This window comes from Nipponia nippon, unplaced genomic scaffold (genome assembly GCF_047370975.1).
Source record: "Nipponia nippon isolate SJK-2023a ecotype South Korea unplaced genomic scaffold, ASM4737097v1 scaffold_1, whole genome shotgun sequence".
Classification (NCBI taxonomy): domain Eukaryota; kingdom Metazoa; phylum Chordata; class Aves; order Pelecaniformes; family Threskiornithidae; genus Nipponia; species Nipponia nippon.
This window is the reverse complement of record NW_028262290.1, coordinates 92,551,535-92,572,263: the sequence shown is the minus strand read 5'-3', so window position 1 is coordinate 92,572,263 and position 20,729 is coordinate 92,551,535. Positions and strand designations below refer to the sequence as shown.

The window sequence follows — 20,729 nt, the reverse complement described above, 5'->3', positions numbered from 1 at the left end:
TTTATTAGGATATTGAGAGGATTAATTTCACATACACCATGAGTTTATCTATATATATATTTGCCCATTTTATTGGTATACTCTGCTTTTTCTAGACAACTGAAGATTGTCCTGAGTTGGATCCATTTTAAACATGCATTTTATTTAAAGAGGCACTCAGTCATATATTTGTTTAGCAAAGAAAACAGATGTGAATTTGAACATGAAAAATACCTATTTTTTCAGGTTTAAGCAGTTTGAAGGAAACAGTTGAAGTTCCTTTGCCACCAGACTTCGTAGTAACAATAATGTCTCCTTTGTCATTTTTAGCCTGTCCAACTCGACACACAATTTTACTGGCAGACATCCATTCAGCAGTTAGCAGACAGTTGTGCCCACAGATTGTTAAACCTGAAGAAAAAAAGAAATACCCTACTGTGAACAGAAGTATCTTTTGAAATTCTGTAATGCAAATACATTTATGATGCTTCACATATTTTACATACATATATGACCCTTCTCTAGTCCCTTACAGCCAACTACAGTGAAACAATCATGAATATGTTTTTCAGATGTTCCCTAGGTGACTTCAGGTCTTTTGTCCTAGTGCCACTGCATGAGACACACACAGTGCTGCTCGAAGCTTATTTTAATCTCTTCCACCAGTTACAGGCTACTGCAACTTGTACTTCATGTTGAACACTAGATCTTCTGTCTGCAAGACACGAGAGAACTACTGTTCAGTACTGTACTTACGTGAAACTTCCATCAAAACTGCATGCCAAAAAATCTTTTAAGTTCACTCTGTGTGACTCCGCATAGCAAAAAAATAAACTCTGCAAAATATTCACAATGAACAAGGTTTCTTCAACCTTCTTTGTTTAGCAGTACTTCTGCGGACACAGAAGGGGTTTTTGGCCAAAAAAAGTATTAATTGACAAATATTCTGTCCCAGTCTCTTCTGTACAAAATCCATGATGCAAGACTGTGATTCTGCTGAATAAACTGCCCTTGTTGTATGAATGAATAACCACGTAATGTTCATCTATTTCCTTTCCTAAACTTTCTCATAACAGAAGTACAAATGACAAACTATGAAATAAAAATACAACATATATTTTAGTCACGAAGCTCTCTTGTAGGAAAAGACTGTGGCGTATTAAAATATGTCACGCTTTAGTGTTTAAGAACACCTCTTAACACTTAAGAGTCAAGGTACACCTTAACGCAAGATCCAAGGCTTCCTGGGGCTTCATGTCAGATCAGTCTGACCAACTGATCAATCTGACTGATCAATCCAATCGATTCTAGTCAGATCAGGACTCCTGATGCTGGAATAGATGGATTGTTTTCTCAGATCGAGAACAAGAATTCCCACATTCCTAATCAGAGTTTTGTTGTCCTGAAGAATTGGCAAGATCCTAATTTCTATAGTATCAATTTGGAGAACAACTTCATTAGGTTCTTCTTAAATAACACCCTTACCTAGAAACATTTCCAAAAGGACAAGGCCGTACTAGTGTGTTGGCTGTACTGGAGTATAACTCCCCTGTTGGCTTGGCTTTTGTTTTTCATTTCTAGAAAGCTGACCAATTTAAAAAATACTTACAGACAGAAAAGGGTCAGCATATGTGGCTCAGCACCAAAGCTTCACACTTACTTTTTCTCACAATTTAAGTCTCTGACATTACACAGCAGACAAATTTGGCAGTTTTCATGGCTGTCAGACGTAAAAATGCTTCACTCCCTGCCAAAAACTATTTTGAAAACACAAACCAAAAAAAATAAAAACCAGAAAGGCACTGAATCTTATTACAACTGAAGGCAATTTTACTTGAGCAAGGACAGTACATTTGTTTCTTAAAAGATGCCTGAACAAAAGGGGGGAGGGGCGAAATAGGATACATGCACAAAAAAAGAAGCTTTAAAATAAAATAAAATAAAATTTTGGTTGTTATTTATTTGCAACATTTTAACCAGGCCAGTTTTTATTTTTCAGAGGGGAAGAAAAACCACACATTTATGATGCATGGGTTTTAACCTTAGGTTATATTACTACATCTTTTTTGGGTTTATGCTAGTAACTTCTCTGAAGGAAAAAAGATTGCGGTAGGAACTAACTAAAAGAATTTGTCTGAACCATTCATAAAGAGGTTTTCACTGTAGAATTTCAAAGGTCTGAATTCATGCTGACATTAAGTAATACTTTAAAATCAATATCTGAGCTATAGCAATTTAGTAAGGTAAACATTTTTGAACAACTGTTTTAAATTGTATCAATTATTTTCTTCTCATTGGAGGTTCCTAAAGCTCTCAAGAGAACAAGATCACAAAATCTGACACTTCTGAAATGGAGGGAAACAGCCCTTATCTGTATCTTAAAAACGCAAAAGAAAGTAAGTCTCTATTAACATTGTATATACCACACTAAATATAGTAATGGCACAAGACAATTTCTGAAACAAATAAAGGCATGTTGGGGGAGGCCTTTTGATAGTACAGATACAATATATTTTCTTCAAAAAAAGAGAGAACTTCCCTTTAAATAAAACTATATTTTAATCTGTTGCATGGTACAAAGATCTTTGAGAACATCATACTGGCGTTCTAGCTTTTATGTGCCTTTCAGTAAACAGGCACAAGTAATTCTCTTATTGCGAGTTTCCAATTTTGTTTAAGCTTATATAGTGACAATTTTACAATGCCTACAAAATACAGCTGCAAATGTCTTAAAAGACAAACTAAACCTTGAGAGCATAAATGTTGCAGGTATCTCCTGGATTTGGCTTTTTGTACCATGAGCTATAGGGTTACAAATAAAAAGCTTATTTGGTTTCAAAGATACAAATAGATTACAAGAAGGCTCTCTTAAATGAAACGAAAAGGCGTATTCTTCTATTATGTGATATTCTGTTTATACAGTAAAAGAAAAGTTTCTTGCTTTTCATTTTACTCTAATGCATCTCAAATAGCAGACTATAAACTTTATAAAAACCTCACTCAAACTTGCTTAAATCTCATGCCTACAAAGGCTCACTTTTGCAAGTATTTCCATTCAAGTCACAGGGAATATTTACATGCCCAATTTAACCATGAAAAGAAATCTTTACATATCTGGGGCCTTAGTCACTTACTGGAGACAACTGAGAATTGAGCTAAGGAAAAAAAATAAGGCAATCCATTATTTATTTTTTTTATTTTTGCCTGAAAAGCATGAGATTATTAGCAGCTATGTGTTACAAGAGTTACTCTAAAAAAAAAAAAAAAGGAGAAAAAAATATTAGCAGTTAATCAGCTGTAATACTCAGGCACAGTTCAGGAGATGTCTTCCTTTGAAGAATCTAGCACCGATCACTTCTAAGAGGATCATATCAATGAACTAATGAGGTCATCAAAGTACATCAGCCACACAAATACACTGAAATATACTCACCTATAACACCACCAGTTATTTGATTATTTCTCAATAAAGATTCATCGGTGTACCGCAACCTTGTCCAGCAGCTCAGGAAAATACTACTTCCTCTTTCGAGAGACAGCAAACTCAAGTGAGGGGGAAAATTGTATTAGCTTATGCTTGGCCATGAAGTTCATTGTGGTGGCCAAGAATGGAATTTGGGAATCTTGGTTTACAGCCATGAAGTGAAATATTGTTTCTAGCAAAGCCAAACAAAATTCCAATGGACTTCAGAGGAGTCATGATTCCACAACAAATTAGATAAATTGCCTCTAACATGAATCCTGAAATACACATATGCTTAACTTACAAAAGAAATAAGGGAAATTCCAGTACTTATAGTTAACTTGGATTTCCAGAAGATTTTGCAAAGTCCTTCTCAAAAGGCTTAAGAAAATTAAGCAGCTATAGGATATGATCCTCAAGTGGATAAATAGCTTGTTAAAAGATAGAAACAGGGTTACAGTAAATGGTTTGTTCTCACTGAGGAAAGTTTCCACAGCGTATGTGCTGGAATCGCTTATGTTCAATACATTCATAAATGACAAGATAAAGAGGTTAAAGTTTTCTGATGATATTAATTTATTGAGAATGTAAAGGCCGTAAAAACTAGAAAAAATGCAGGACAGACCTTATGAGACTGAGTGGATGCACTATAATGTAGATGCAGTAAAACAGCAGCTGAAATTCAATAAAGATATGATGCACACAGGTAAAACCTTAAATTCATAGATTACAAGCTCAAACTGACTGCTAACCCTCGAGCATTAAATCATGGGACTCGAACAGGCAAAATAACAAAAAAACATTAGCTCAATGCTTAGTAGGAGTTACACGGAAAATGGAATCCTACGGAAGAAATGCAAAACAAAAGTGAGAGTACAGTATTATGCCACAGTGCATTCACATCCTGAACACTGCATGTAACCAAGATGTTGTTCACCCATCATTGGCAGTGAAACCAAAAGAGATTCATTGAAGAGCAACAAGAAGGGTCAAAGATATATGCAGAAAATTTAAATACGCTAGGACTTTTCAGCCTGGAAAAGAGGCAACAGAGCAGTGATGATCAAGATCTGCATGGTCAGAAGAATCAGAGAAAACTGCTTGTTCCCTTTTTCAATGCAAGAACTATGATGATTCAAATGAAGTTACCATGTTAAAATCAAAACAGTGAAGGAAATGGTTCTTCGCATAACGTGTAGCTATATCATTGAACGCGCTTTGTCATAACTGCTGCAGATACACAAATTGACTTTTACACTAATTCAAGGAATTTCAATGTATTGAGAAAGTCACTGAACATTGCTAACGCTTCTGATAGGAAAATCTCCATGCTGAAATTCTCAATGCCTAGGAAAGTAACAAAGGAGCATTTTGTTATATCTACCCTCTTCTAGTACGCTCCCATAGGCATTCATTGTTCAGGCTAGTGTTCAGCACAGGATGTTTAGCCACGCTAAGGGTTCATCTAGCAAAGTATGGTCATTCTGACTGGTTACACATCAGGCAGCATCCCTGAACTTATGGATTCGAGCACATAATTGTGAAAAGGGCATTCCTTATACCATGTAAAAAAAAAGTTATCTCTAATCATATCCTAAATGTGATGTTCTACAGTCTCAAAAGAAGGTTGTGTCGTGGGGTTTTTTTTTGTTTTGTTTTTGGAGTTTTTTTTCCCCAACTTACCTATGAGGTCTGTAGGCCCAGTCCCCAGATTTTCTCCTCTAATTGTCACTTTTGTCCATGAGATGCCTTCATTGGGAGAGATGCCAGTTACAAGTGGGGGCTGCCGTGCTCGAGACATGATGTCTATTCAGGTACTGAAAACTGAGTTGCATTTATCTGTTCAGCAAGAAACAATAATTTTAAAACAGTAATTATATTATGTAAAAATTATTAAAAACTTTTTAAGCTGTTCTTCTAAAATGAGAGAAATACATGAATGTAAACATGGAACACCACTCTCGAAGCCTTTTTTTGCCACATAGTCATAAAAGAATAAAGAATACCTACACCTTCTTTACACTTCCTTTTTTTTTTTTACTTAAGTATAGCTCTAGTTCTGAAATGTAAAGAAAAAGTATATGCAGAAAAATATTAGACCCTCAAAATGCTTAATAAAACTATATACACACACACACACCCTCCAAACCACTTATGTCAGAATTCAAATGAGCCTGTTCAATCCTCTATTAGAAAGTTATTATTGTATTCCTTAGAAAGTTTAGAATTGCTAAGCCAAGTAATAGACTATGATTACAGATTCGGATCACTTCCCCATCAAAAGTAGACTTATTGGGACAGGCAGTCTCATGGGGAGAAGCCCCCAGCCCTTATTTGTATAAAGCATCAACATTTACATAAACTGAGAAAATGAAAACATTACTTACAGGCACTATACTAGCAGAGAACATCAACAAAACAAATAATATCCCAACAGATCAACAAAAATGTACACAAAATTATCAAAGAAGCATTTCCAGAAGAGTATTCCTTTGCACCTGAACTTGAGAGTCACCTCAAACCACTTTAATTAGCTCTATAATGGAAACACCAATATGGTACGCGTGTTATGCAGCCTACATTTAGCGTACTATGCAACTAATCACAAATTCCTATGGCTTATTAGCAGCTTCCTTTGTGCAGCTCTGCAGCTATAAGAAGCAGATGAGTATAACCTGACGCACGTTAGCTCCCACCAACTTCTCCACATTTATAACACTAAACATAGAGCCTGCCCGTAGGTACACAGGTCCTAAGGAAGTCATAAGACAGGCAAAAAAGTTTCTTTTAACGACTACCATGGTAATTTTGCATCACCTTTTTCATTTCATGACTCCTGAATTCTTCTACTAAGACACAACAACTTCCTTAAAACTCCTCGTAAAAAAATTTCATTTGGTATTCTAAAACTTTGTAAGGTTGTCTATGATCAGTTTCCAATAGGAATTCATCTGTATTGGAAAGGTAAGAACCAAAAATAACCTGTAGGAAGAAATGTTTTTATTTGTAAGAAAATCCAAGAATGATTAAACAGGTCAGTATTCAAAAACCTTACTTATGCATACAGAACACTTTAGCATACACAATTTTTAAAGTTCAGGTTGGTAGAAAAATATGTGGAATATAAGCCAAGCTTCATAAGGCTTCCCTTACCCATTTTTATTTTGGATCAAGGTATATTTTCTATTTTTACTTGCAAATAGTCAAGTCCATGAAACCCAGAACCTCTGTAAATCACCCCTAACAATAAACTGCAATAAAGTTGCAGTCTCCAAGCACCTGCAGTTAGGAAATACCAGAATTAAGTAAGCTATCTTTGTTTCAGCTGCTTCTGCATATACAAAACACATTCATCATACCATCATACATCATGCTTCTACACAACCTCCCCAAATTTTTCAGTGTTACTAGATAGATCTGCCAGGAGGATCAAAGAAGCTCCCACTGACTGTTTTCTTTATGTTCTGAAGTTGGAATGCACACTGAAAATGAAGATAGAAATTGGAAAGGCAGGAATAAGGAGGAAGATCTCATGGCAAAAGTAATCAAAAGCTGTCCCCAGAACAGGATCCTGTCTCTATCTATACCACAGATGCACAGCAGGTCACTTGTAATAAAACTTTACAGTAACATTTTTTTCTTCTCAGTTTCTGGGTGTCTAACTTCAGAGCCCACACCTGAAGTCAGTGTGAAATGTACCCCGAACACAGGGAATGCTGCACAATGCTCCAAAATATTTAGGTCCTAAATAACTGCCTCAAATCTATAAATACATTTTATCTCAGAAGTCTGTTTCTGTTTCACATATTTAAAACGGGAATGCTATCACACATCTCAAAAGCTATTTTGTAGACAAATTCTTTAATATGGAAGACGCATTTAGATACCCTGAACACCACAGAACTATTAATATCTTTAGAGAACTTTTGAGACTACTTTTGAAGAGTGTGCAATTAATAAGAGATGCAGATTCCTGTTGAACAAGCAAGAACATATATAAGTTGCAGCATGTGAGCCACGTCCAGTACACGAAGGAAGTCTGGTAAGAGCTCATGATAACGCACACAACGCATGTCTGAAATTAAGGTGGTTTGTTTTGGTTTTGTGTTTTTAACTGGCAAACCTCATATTTCTTGGCTGGTTGACTTCACAACATTAAAAATTACATTAAGTTTTTAATAAAATATTAATTTCCCAGGTTTTTTTGCAAACAATAAACTGATTAAAAAGGCATTAAATTAGATAGTATCATATGGATGCTCTTGTAAGACTTTATGTAAGATACTGGAACCTTTTACATGAACCCAACATGAGGCTAGGAAAGTGAGTAGTCAACAGATACAGTCTATAACCTTGTGGGTAGAACAGCACTGAAGGAGAGGAAGACTGTATCAGCAGATTACAAAGAAATCGGCCAACAGTCATCTCCAGCTATGAAGAGAAGGTTGTGCTCCGACAGGCAGGATCTTCTCCCTTCTGCTGCCTCATGCCCTACTCCTATTTCTTTCCCAGCACTGTTTTTCCCCCTCACACAGGGGCAGACAGTCTCTGCCTCACTTCAAAACTGAGGCCAGGTCCTAATCTTGCAGCTGAAATATTTCCTGCCCCTATCTTAGAACCACAGAATCATTTAGGTTGGAAAAGACCCTTAAGATCATTGAGTCCAACTGTAAACCTAACACTGCCAAGTCCACCCTAAGTGCTACATCTACCCATCTTTTAAATACTTCCAGGGATGGGGACTGAACCACTTCCCTGGGCAGCCTGATCCAGTGCTTGACAACCCTTTCGGTGAAGAAATTTTTCCTAATATCCAATCTAAACCTGCCCTGGAGCAGCTTGAGGCCATTTCTCTTGTCCTATCGCTTGTTACCTGGGAAAAAGAGACTGACACCCACCTCGCTACAACCTCCTTTCAGGTCCTGCTGATTTTTCCTCTGACTTCTTATCCATAAGTTCAAGGACAGAGGGAGAGAGGTGTTAACACCCCAATTTTCCTTTCAAATACCGACAGCTTGGTAATTCCTCTTCCTTACCTCCCATTCCTTACCCTGAGCCTTCTTGTCCAGACAGTCCACCTGCACTACTGTTGATCCACTTCCTCACCACAGGTGAGAATAACAGACCAAGTCTTCTGTCAAGATCCCTAGTCCTGGACTCACAAGGCTTGCCCAGCTCTCCTCTCACCTGCGCTGCATTCAAAGCTACATTACCACAGCATCGCCTGACAAAACAACAGGCAGCACAATAGAAATAAGCTTCCCAGTTGCTAAAGCTAACACTACCTGGAGCAATCAGAATCCAAAATTGCACCGAAAGTCTTGTTTATTCCTATACAATTACAAGATGCATATGCATATAAGTTCAGACCTTTCAGAATTTGAAGTTTCCTCTGGATTCCTGTGCAAAGAGGACGTTAGAGAAGAATCAGGTACCTAAGTTTACCTAGAGCGAGGAGGACAAACTGCATCTTGTCCTCATGATCTTATCTACAAAGTCTTTGCAGCTTTTCTCACAGATCCTCAGCAGAGCTCAAAGGTATACAACAGCTGTAAAGAAACAGTGGGGTTACGTCCCCACATAGACACCTAGTCACCTTCTGCAGGAAGCAGCATGTGTCTAGATACCAGTAAGACAACATAAAACACCTCTTTTACTTTTGAGCATTTTTTTGGTAAAGATTTACATTTGTGTTACTGATTAACATTCTATGTAAAAAAGCCATCTTCAGAAACTCAGTGGTAATATGGAGAGGAAGAAATCCTGAGGAAAACAGGTAAAATAGAAGCTACTTTGGTATGATTTGGTTGTCGTCGTCCCCGTCCCCCCCCTCCCATGTTATGGTTCCCTTGCATTGCAGCCATTGTTTCTTTCAAAATACCTAGGCACACAGGTAATTGGTTTGAATCAATACCAAAACCAAAAAGTAATATTATGACATATTTTTCTGGATTTCAGAAATTGGCACTAGATCTCCCTTCATCATGAGCTGAATAAATGTAATAAAAATGCTGAGCCTCCTGAGGTCTAATATTTCTTCTAAAGTATTTCCATACTTACTGCAGAATTGCTTTAAAATACCTCAGTGGAATGAGAAGACCACAGTAAATCTCAACGCATTACAAAAGCAGTACAGCACTGAGACACTCTATTATGATTATTATTTTTAAACAGCAATTGGTTTCATTTATTTCGAAGAGTAAATGAAGGAACTCTGTGGAATCTGTCCTTATTACAAATATCAAGCAAATGCTTGGGAGCTTTCAATTCCTTCATAATATTTCCTCTCCTCCTTCTTATGACAAACATGTCAATAGCTAAAATGCTGAACTGCTTATTGGGAAGCCTAGCCAGTATACCACTGTAGCCAAAAAGCAAGTTTCCAATCTTTTTTAAAATCTTTAAGGCAAAGCTGAAAAAATTACTTTTTTCATTTCATGAAGAGATACAATAATATAATTAAGAGCTTATGTTGCAGTTCTATACATTGTCCTAAAGAGAAGTTCTATTCTTTACAAATATGTATTATGTATAAAATAATAATAAGAAGAAAAGCAGCCTTTTATGCAAAGACTGGTTCTTATACAGATTAGGGAAGATTGCATAAAGACAGTTTTCTATACAAGACATTTCCTCTGAGGAGCCAGGGTCACTGAAGAAGTGTTAACAAGACTATTTTTTTTGCAATGGACCATCTTCTTCTACACTGAGAGGTCTCTCTCCCTCTTTACTCGCCCCCCACCCTTTTTTTAAACTTCATTTCCTCACAATATCTCCCCAACAGTTTAACATGGATGACATCTGTTTGACTGCTCTCATGATCTTGCCCATATTATTCTCTCTATTATTCTGTCATAATTCTTGTTATGAAAGCGCAAGGAGTTAGAAAGCCTCTGCAAAGACCACCTACTACAAAGCCATCTTGAAAAATGCCTTTCATAAACATCATCTTTGTCCACACATGAGCTTCTCAAATAAACTGTCTTCTCACGAAGGTTTAGTTTAAAAAAAGAAATCCAGACAATTCTGAGCATTACAAGCTTGCTAAAGAGGGGACATCTTCACTCTTTATCATAAGAAAAGCCACTTCAAAAACAAATAATGAAGAAATGAAATACGGCCCAACATACGGGAAAATACAAGTCTAGTTGCTTTTTTGGCTTTTGTAAACCTTTGGTTTGTTTAAAATAATAATTCTTAAATAGGTTTCCCCACTCCACTTTCAATGGCAAGCAGAGAAGAAACACAAAGTAAAATGCCATAGCTACCATATCTGTTCTGCAAAGCAGAGTACTGCTTACCACTCTGGAAGAAGTGCCAGAATACAAAATAAGTGAAAAACAAAAGTTCAGGATTTAAGGATATTAAATTGGCTGGTAAATTCAAATCCCAAAGGAAAACTACAAACATCATGAAGGTATGGAACTTCAGAAGACGAGTAACCATCAGGTGCCACCTTACAAATTTCACCAGTGGAAAAACCAGCAGTTGAAATGTTTTAAAAAGGAGCTTCTGACTTCTTTTAGAAGATAGCAAGGTGGTTCCAGTGACTTAAAATTCAGTTAGGTTAAAGTTTTCAGCGGTACTTTGTCACAGACACTGAACTTAAAAGACTCTCTCAGACAGACTCAAGGTCAATGCAAGTGCCATGGTCATCTAGCAAAGGGAACCTAAGCTGTCAGGAAGGGAGGAAAGCAAAAACCTATTTGTCATCTCTGAGAAAGTCTAAGCTACGTGCAAGCATACAAGTCTTCAAGTATCAAGTATTTATTTGTTCTCACTCATATATATGTGACAGAATACAATTTTAAAAATTTTGAGGCAGGAACAGCAGGAATGACCAAAGCATCACCCATGTTCAAATCACAGTATGCCTCAGATGTTGTTGTTTACTTTTTAAAAAACAAACTAACCTGAAACCAGTAGGTGAGGTACTCTTATCACACTAACATCACAGCGTTAAATGCTTTCCAAATGAACAGCTTTATGAAACTCTCTTTTTTAAACAAGCAATAAATACTCAGATTCCAGAACCTAGGTGATAGCCTTTTCACCTTAAACTACACAAACTTGTGCTTCTACTAAATAAATCTAATAATTTGTTTTCACTAGAAAACCCAGAGAGTCCCCTGAGTACAACACACTACAACAGAGTCAGTGAAGGGACACAGCAAATGACCCCAAAAAGGATGGCAAAGCAAATATCTTCCTACGTGTTTGTACTCAAAACCATTACAAAATGATGAAAAACACTATTGCAACCTTTTCTGTGCTTTATCTCCCAACAATATAAATTCAGACAGACAATCTACATAAACCAAGATTTAAAAGCATCCAAAAAGCAGCACTGTGAAAATAACTGACATTTATTAACCCCTCTGGAGATCTTCAGTGCCCTAGAATTTCCACAGCCTTCAACACTGCATTAATAATACAAAGTCCATTCCTGCAAGCCTGCCAGAAAAGACTGGGAAGTGAATAAGCTAAACAATGCTGAAATTCCAAGTGATATTAAGAATCTATGCATGTTTATTTAAATAATAAAAGAAGACTTGTCAATTTAAACAAGAAGTGCTCACGAATCTTACATTTAGGGGGGAAAACACTCTTCAAAACACCACTAAGCTACTTATAATGAAAAGATGAACAAACATATAAAAGGGGGTAATTTCACCGTCACACAGAAAAAACAAAGCCTCATTTGTCTTGCCCTGTCATATCCGGCATGTTGATTCAAGCCAATATTAACACTGACAAACATGTTAACCTACAGGACAATGTCACATGCCAAAATCCCTTTCAGTTTGGGAAGATGTGCAAGTTTTGCGATGGAGAGGACAAATGACGAAAAAGAGAAGGATTTGGAGTCTGAAATGACATAATACGATGCCTTTCTCTTTTTAAAAGGGCTCCTGAATATTCCAATCAGTTATGAAGGGTGTACTAGAGATTTTAGTTTTCGGGTAGCCAAGGAGTAAGCGCAGCAGTTTTGCTTTCACAACAGCCATACTCGCATATTTCCTCAGTATCTCAGAGGTCCTGCTTTCCTTAACCCAGCAAGGTACCTCTTCATGGCTATCTATCTTGACAGAGCGAAAGCAAAATAATCACAGCCCTCAGCGATGCCATTAACATTTCTGAGTCACAAGGGATTAAGAGGCTGGACCCCAGGCAGATGCTGCGAGAGCCCTCGGCAGAGGAGTTCAGCGCCCGTTGCAGCCTGTGGGCTGCAGCTGCGAGGGACTGACACCGCTAACTGTGTAACCCAGCGCAGGAGAAACTCCGGGCACAGTTCCGGCATCCGAAATAAATTAAAGTAAACAGTGTTGCTCTCTCTCATCCACCCTGTTAGCAGCCTCTCGGCTGAGCTGGAGACCACACACCCAGACCACACAGCACCAGCTGAACTCACTCGCACGCAACATCTAGAAGCTGTCACTCTGCTGAGGTATGAGGAGGAAAGAGGGGGGCAGGAGTGCAGGGGCGGGGGGGGTGTGTGGGTGTGTGGGTGTGTGTTTAGAAAAGCCGCTTGCTCTCTCCTCCTATCGTTACAGCTGGTTATGTTTTGTGTGGTTGGGAAGGAGGGAAAGAAGGGAGGGATAAAAAAAGACCTATAAACCTCACTAAGAAAACATACTGGTCTTGGCCTTTTGTAGTAATGATTTGCACTCCTCCTGCACTAGTTTAGTAGCTGATGAAGGGCTAACAAAGCATCCATTTAACATCAATTAACCTTCTATCTATCACACGTCAAAAAAAAATCTAGACTAGTATAAATCCATTTCCTTGTACACATTAAATGACAGCATCTCATCAGCTATCATGTACAGTATATCTATATATTGATGTACTTTTACATCAGGAATTTCGATATGTTATTTATTTGGGGAGGGGAGAGATTCCCCACAAAGAACAATTAACTGCACAAATGCCATTACGACATCGAAACACTGATTTTTTCCACAAATATTCCGTTGTAAAATGAAGCTTTGTTCATTAGTATCTTACACCATAAACAACCTAAAGGAAATTAATAAGCCTACATATAACACGGAGTTTGTGACCCATTGGCAAGAAGTAAAAATAACAAACCTGTAAAAATAGATTAAAAAGAACATTAATCTATAACACAGATGAACAGAGACTTTTAAAATGGGAAGCGGGGGGAGGGAATTCTTCGTTTCTTTTAGTTCAGAAAAATCATTTAATCTGCCAATTATATCGCCTGTTCAAACAGAAAAAGCTGAATAAAACATTTGAAGAATTTTAAAACCTAGTTTAGTCAGTCTACTTTAAAAAATAAAGTTTTCCTTTCCTCCACTCTGGTACCATGAACACACATATCTCCTCCATCAGCACACAAATTTAATTTAATCCACATACACAGCCTAAACAGTCCAGAACCAGTCACATTTCATTTTCACCTCAGCTCAAAATCTATTTGCCTCAGTGACAATGACAATCTCCAAGTGCTAACATCAAACAAAAGCATCGATACTACAATAATCCAAATATCAATATTAGCTCTATAAACTTGGATTAGGACATTTTTATTGGGAAAAACCTTAAATGGAAATATTTTTAGGAATTTTTTCTTATGAAGTACATTTTCAAAAAAGTTAGCTTTAAAGTTCCACAACTTCACACTGAAAATAAATTATTCCCCCAATTTATTAATTAGGTCTACATGCTGGTTTATACCAGTTCTTGAATGAACGCTTTTGCTAGTATATTCAATGTTACAGCACTTATTCATCACCAAGACTCAAGGCAAACCAATTTAAGTTTTCTGAACGTCTGTTCTGGTCATACTGAATTGGCTAGAAAAGGGTGATAACGTAGAAGAAAATGTAATTCAAGAAAGTCTGAACACAGATGTTTCTCCCCAAAACTTCCACTATTTTCATTATAAACTGCATTACAACTCCCCAGAAATTAAGTCATCTATTTGGTTAAAAGCTTCTGTATTTATTATGTGACACATCACTATAATCTAGCAACATTATGAAGAAAAGCCTTAAACATCTATATATAAACATATATATAGAAAAAAGTCAACTCAGCTTTATACAAAACCATATCACAGATGGCCATAAATCTCCCATTAATATCTAAATTCTCACAAAGCACATGCTTTCCTACATCTGCTTCTACCTCCTACATCTAGTAAAAGTTTGCTTCATATAGAAGTCATTCCCTACTGTCCTCCAGTTAAGCCATTCATCCCTCTTTTGTTCTAAAGATATTAATCATTTTCTGTGCATTATTTTAGTTATTAGGAAAATGGTAAAGAATCTTAATATAGTCATCATCCCTCTACCTCATGTTATTCACAGGCAGAGATTCAAAAACAATACTTCAAGCATCAAAAACTTTCAAATATGTTTATGCAAATGCATTCAGAAAGATCCAGAAGTTCAGAAAAATAAACTACATAAATCCCAATAGGATGGGATTTATTTTTTTTTCTAGAGAAAAGAAACAAGACACCACAGATTTTTTTCTAAGCCCTGTAACTACACACAATATTCTTTATAAAAACACTACATAACCACTGTAATTACACAGTTCACACGGTTGAAGTTTTAACTTGGGTGCTTGTAGGTAGGACTGCAACACTAAATTTAACATTTGCCGTGTGACTTTTTCAGCAGTTCCTTTTGTTTCAAAAATATTTAAAAGATGAGACATGCACTTGTGTTACTGAGATTCCTGTATTTTTCATGGTCTCTCCCAAACATCTCTTTCTGGCCCCTGCTCAGGTAAGTACTCGAGCTGTACTCGGTAGCATCTTTCTCTATTCACACAGTCAAACACACACTCAAGTATTTCACCGTCTAAGAGCCTGTGTGCACAGGTATTTTTCTGACATACTTCACCCTGCTCTGCCTTACATACTCTCAATCTTCATTTCCACTCATCCACCTAAAATCCTGTCTCCTGTGTGGAACTATCATGCTTTCAGAGTACTGAAGTTGTCTTGTGAGAAACCGAAGCTTCCCTGCCTTCTATGCTGATGGAAAGGAAACATGACAAAAACCCATCAGCTGTACACATAGCTCCTTAACCCTTTTGCCAAAAATCCAACGCTCCGTTTTCCAGCAAGAAGCAAGGTACACATGTTAAAACCACACTGAGATTCAAAGAGTCAGAAGACTCACAGAATTCTTGAACAGAAAATCTAAAGTCATTGCTTTTTTAATTGAGACATTTTAGGATTATCTCAAAAAATCAGTTTAGTTTGTCCTCAATACAAAAGCGGGCATTTAAAAAGGAACTTTTGATCAGTATGGCCCTAAATCTTTAACTACTACAGGCTTTTTGATGAACTTGCAAATACAGGGTACACTGCTTTCAGGTTATCCACGAAGTGAAACAAAAAAATACAAGTCTAAATATACCTAAAAATCACTGATTTATATTGTAATCTGATCCACAGACACTTTTACACTGCCAGAGTCCCCACTGGCTTCTGCACAATATAGCCTAAGGTCTGCCTTTGAGAATTAAACTGAAAATCTGGGAACCTGTAGTTCCTTTAAGGTCAAGAGAAAACCAGACCCATTAAAGGCTTGGTGTCTCCAAAATTTTGTTTTCCTTAAAAAAAAAAAAAAAAAAAAAAAACAACAAACAAAACCAAACACAAAACTAGAAAGGAAACACAGGCTTTCACTCCCATCACTGAGTGCAATCACAGTATTTTCTACTGAAAATGCTGAACATACTGTCTGCAGATTAATTAACAACTTCTGTTGTCAAAAAAAAGGCTACACAGACCAATTTCCTTTTTAAAAAAGGCACTAAATACTTCCAAAATAATATAAAAAGTACAATTGCAAACAATTTCTCCATAGGAGGGAGGGGACGTGTTTGACTTAGTGTTGTTTAAAATATTAAATACTTAGCTTACCTTTCCCTATGCAAAGCGCATAACATACCAATCACACATTAATCCTTATTTTCAGGCATTTTTCTCATTATTGAGTTTCTAGGAAAACTGCTTCACGTTCCTTTCCCCCCCTGGGAGATCACAAAAATGAGTTCTCCCTCCTGCCCTTCCCTCCTCCTCCAACTTTTGACATTGGGAGAACAATCCAACTGTTTTTGAACTGAAATACTGACAGGAATTCTAGAAAATAATTTTCAGGTTAAGGTACAAACATTTTAATCAGCTTTATTTTTAAATTGATACTTTGCAAGCTATAAACACAGACCTTTGCTTTCACGTTCAGTGCAAAAGATGAAACATCAATCTGACGTGACCGCACCATGCATGTGCTGTCTAATCATCCCTCATTCTACAAGCACCTTTACAAACAAGATTTCCCCCCTTACCAAGCACCGTATTTCTCCCCTGGGAAAAGTAATTTGAAAGACAACGTTGCACAGCACAGATTTACAGAACGTAGGTGGTCCAAGACAGAAGGTCAAAGTTAAACTGAAGAGCTAACGTCTGACTTCTGCTAAAAGATATTAATTTAGCTGGTTTTGGATTTTGAACCTTCAGCGTACTTTGAAGTACAGCAGCAGATTCCACTCTTACTGAAAAGCTCACAGGGAAAATAAATTCACTGTAACATGCACAGTCTTCTGAGTATTATTTTCCAGTTCTTCATTGTAAAATGAAGTACTACTGATTTCTCCTGCGGAAAAATTTTCTGTGCCTGTTTGCATAACTAATTAGTGAGGTACAGCCATTCAAAATACATGCAGGTAGTGTCTGTCTGAGCTTCACAGGCTATTTTGTCCTGGAGTATAAAACTGTAACTGTAGATTATTTCACGGATACTTTCAATAGCTGTCACAACCCATGTTTTTAAGAACACCTTTTATATTCAGCCTTCTGTCACCATCCTATTGAGATATTACTTTTTTCTTTTCTCGCCTTTTTTTTTGTTTGATTTTTTTTTTAAGTGAAGTAGGAAAGCAGAAAAGCACAGAATAAACAGAATTAAAATAACTCCAAACTGATGTTTAGTTTCAAGTACAGTGCTTAAGACTTACTGGATTTACAGCTAAACATACCAGTACATTGAAAGAAATTGATTAAGTACAGTTTAACATAACATATCTAAAAGTTTTCATCACTAAAAGAGGTCAGTGGCCTCTGCCTTTCTAGTCAACTCACTTTGCTTTAGTCCAGCTTCATTGTGAGAAGTAGCATAATAAAGAACAGACTGTATCAGTGGATACAGTTTCTTTTTAATAGGACCTCGGGAAAATAATTGGTGGATTACATATTTTAACATCTTTATTGTCCATTTTTGCCTCAAATGTTCTCAACGGCCAGCAAAAAAACTCTGCTCACATTCACAAGAAATCCTACAGCTCAAAAAAAAATCTGAATACTACAGATTCAAAAATACTTAGCAAACAGTACCTTTTGTACTGAAGATGAAACAGTTTCGCCACACAACAATATCCACTGCTCAAAGGGCAAGGTGTTAAACATGTTATTTAAAAGCCTTATTTTTTATTTTTTTTTAAGTTCATGACTTAGAACTTTAAGGGGTTTTCAAATTAACTCTAAAAATGTCCATTAACTTAGAGTGCTGTTCAGCACTAATATCTGATACAGCAATTACAGCATTAAAAAAAACCCACCTATCAAGTCTGTAAAAATACTGTACTTTATTGAACGAAGGACTTGAAAACATAAGACAACTTTACAGTGTTTAAAAAAAAAACAAAAACAGCACAACCTTGACTGGTAACATGCTTTTAATTAAATAGTTTCACCCCTGACACATACTAAAAAAAAGTTACAGTTTCCATACAGAAAAAACCCTTACCATTACAACGTAAATTAATGGTATTTTCACCGAGATAAGTCATACCACTATAATGAAAATCATTGCATCCCGTTGTAAATGATGTTTAAGACAACACAAATCCCATCTAAGTAAAAACATTGTTGTCCGAGGGTGGGCATAAATCACAAAAACTGTAAACTAAGCTATCCATGGGAAAAAAATCAGCAGCAGGACATGCCTTTTGCTGCTTCTTGCTGGGTCAGTGCAAGCTGTGATAGATACTATAGAAATAGGGAACCAAGAATTATAGAGCTTTCCTTCTTCAGGTAAGCAAAAGGTAAAGCACAAAACCAGACCTGTTTTCCTAAGCTACAAGTTTATTTATTTGCAGTTTAAAAAACCAAACAAATAGAAGTCCTTTAACTGTTTTGACAACTTTGTCAAAAGCAAAAACAAAACAAAGTTTACAGTAATGAAATGTACGCAAATCACTAAAGGAAAAAAGAGGCTGTTTACTTATTTTAACAATGATCAGAAAGCCTGGAAAGTTGAAGCGAGATTACAAGTTTAAATTAAACTTTAAAGAATGAATATTTGTAGCTTAGATTTAATCTGATGTTCTGTCAGAACTAAGATGGCTTAATACTTCACTGGATTTCAGTTTAGAGCTTTTGAGTGCATGGCTAGAAGCCGTTAATCCACAATGAGCAAGCAAACTGAAGGAAATCGAAAAAGCGGGGGGGAATGGGGGAGAAGGAAAAGCTGACAGTGTAGAAGGAACGCTATTTTGAAAACCAGTAAAACTGGACAGAATAGGAAACTCCCTTTTGGAAATAGGATCATCCCTATTTTTGGGATCTATTCCCCTTGATAAAAGATCTTTTTCAGGTTCTTAATTGAGACATTGAAGAGGGCAGTAGGAAAGATGTTTGGTCACCCAGCTCATGGTCCCTTCTGGACTGCAATGCAGTCCAAGTGAGGAAGAAATTTAGAACTGGGTAGGAAGTAAAAAAAAAAAGAATAAAAAAAAAATTAAGTCACAAAGGAAGTGTAACACTTCCAGTTAGATGTCAATGAAAACAATCACCTCTCAACCAGTATATGTTATTTTGATTTGTTCCACATTCTTTACTACGGTACTTCCTTACTGTACTTGCCTAAGTACACACTTAAGTTGGGCAGTTATTTCTGAAACTTGACGGTACCACTGAATGCAAAATTGGAAAAAAAAAAAAAAAATCAGACCTGCAAGTAACCAGCTCTTCAGAGGTCAGACCTCGCCCCTCCCCTGCTTATTTCCTCCACTCCCCACCCAGCACAGAGACACGCAAACACTTCATTGAGCTGAACGATTTAAGACCGTTCTAGACCAGCCTCGTTTCACCGTATAACCCAGCGGGCGCAGGAGCTCCCGCCAGCCGGCTGTCAGCAACGAGAAACAAAGGCAAAAGCCTCTGAACTGCTGCCCTGCCCGCTGCCTCTCAGGGCCAGCCCCACCGGCGCTGAGCGGGGCTCCCTCACAAGCGCTCCCCGGCCCGAGGGCAACCTCCCAAAGCTGCCGTCACCCAGCAGACACCCCCCGCCAGCAGGACACCGTGTGCCCGCCCCGGGGGGCTCACAGGCGACGGGGAAGCCCCCGGCCTGCCGGCGGTGCCCCGTCTCTTGTCAGGGGGCGGGGGAGGAGGAAAAGCCAGCTTCTGCAGCCGGGAAGCCACCACCTCCTTCCCTCGCCAGGCGGCCCGGCGGGGCCCGGCGCCCGGGGAGGTGAGCGGGGGCGGGCGGCGACCCGTCCGGGCGATGGCAAGCCGGTACCGGCGCACCCCCGCGGCGGGGCGGGGCCAGCAGGTGCCTCCAGGGAGGCAGAGGAGAGGCCGCGCAGCGCCGGGAGACCAACGACGCCCCCCGGCGCCCCAACGACCGTTAACGATCGTTCCGTCCCCGCTCCCCGGGGCAGGGGCGGGGCCTGGGACGCGACACTCGACCCTGCCCGGGGAGTGGGGGAAGGAAGAAGGGGGGAGGCCGAAGGGGGGGGGGGGGGGGGGGGAAGGGGCCGGGGCTGCCCCACTGAGAGCCGGCTCCGCAGAGCGGGGCGGGAGGCCAGAGACTGTCACTCACCGGCCGCCGCCGCCGAGTTCGTATCCGGCACCTGGGGCAGCTCCGCTCCCAGCAGCGCCTCCGCGTCCGGCGGGCACAGGCACTCCCAGCCGCTGCCCGAGAACATCGATGGAGCGCGGAGTGATCGAGCCGCTTATAGGCTCCGCCCCGGGCGCGCGCGCGCGCGCTCTCCCGTTCCTTCCCTCCCTTCGGCTCAGCCTTGAGCGCGCGGTGAGCGAGGCGCGAGGGGAAAATAAAATCATAATAACCCAGGACAGCAGCCACAGCAACAACAACAACAATAATAAATGACAATAAAGCCAGCCGCCAGCGCTGTACCAAGGTCCCTGCCGGCAGAACCTTGCCCAGCGGCAGCGCGGGGCCCCCGGAGCCGTGGTGTGAGGGGAGGGCCTGGGGGTGCTTGCCCGCCGCCGGTGGAG

At 38.8% G+C, this 20,729-nt stretch overlaps 1 protein-coding gene across 4 annotated transcripts in view; it reads right to left on the bottom strand.

The window, feature by feature from the left end:
* The window catches only part of EXOC2 (exocyst complex component 2), a 133,138-nt gene extending 112,728 nt beyond the window's left edge, over positions 1-20,410 (bottom strand). For all 4 annotated transcript variants that reach the window (XM_087762275.1, XM_087762252.1, XM_087762259.1 and 1 more), the window contains exons 1-3: positions 20,311-20,410; positions 5,126-5,281; positions 214-390 (exon numbers count right to left, since the gene is read on the bottom strand). In XM_087762275.1, coding sequence (XP_087618401.1) covers positions 214-390; positions 5,126-5,243 — 295 coding nt within the window. In that variant the 5' untranslated portion in view covers positions 5,244-5,281; positions 20,311-20,410. The remainder of the gene's footprint in view (positions 1-213; positions 391-5,125; positions 5,282-20,310) is intronic.
* Between the last annotated feature and the right edge of the window lie 319 nt (positions 20,411-20,729).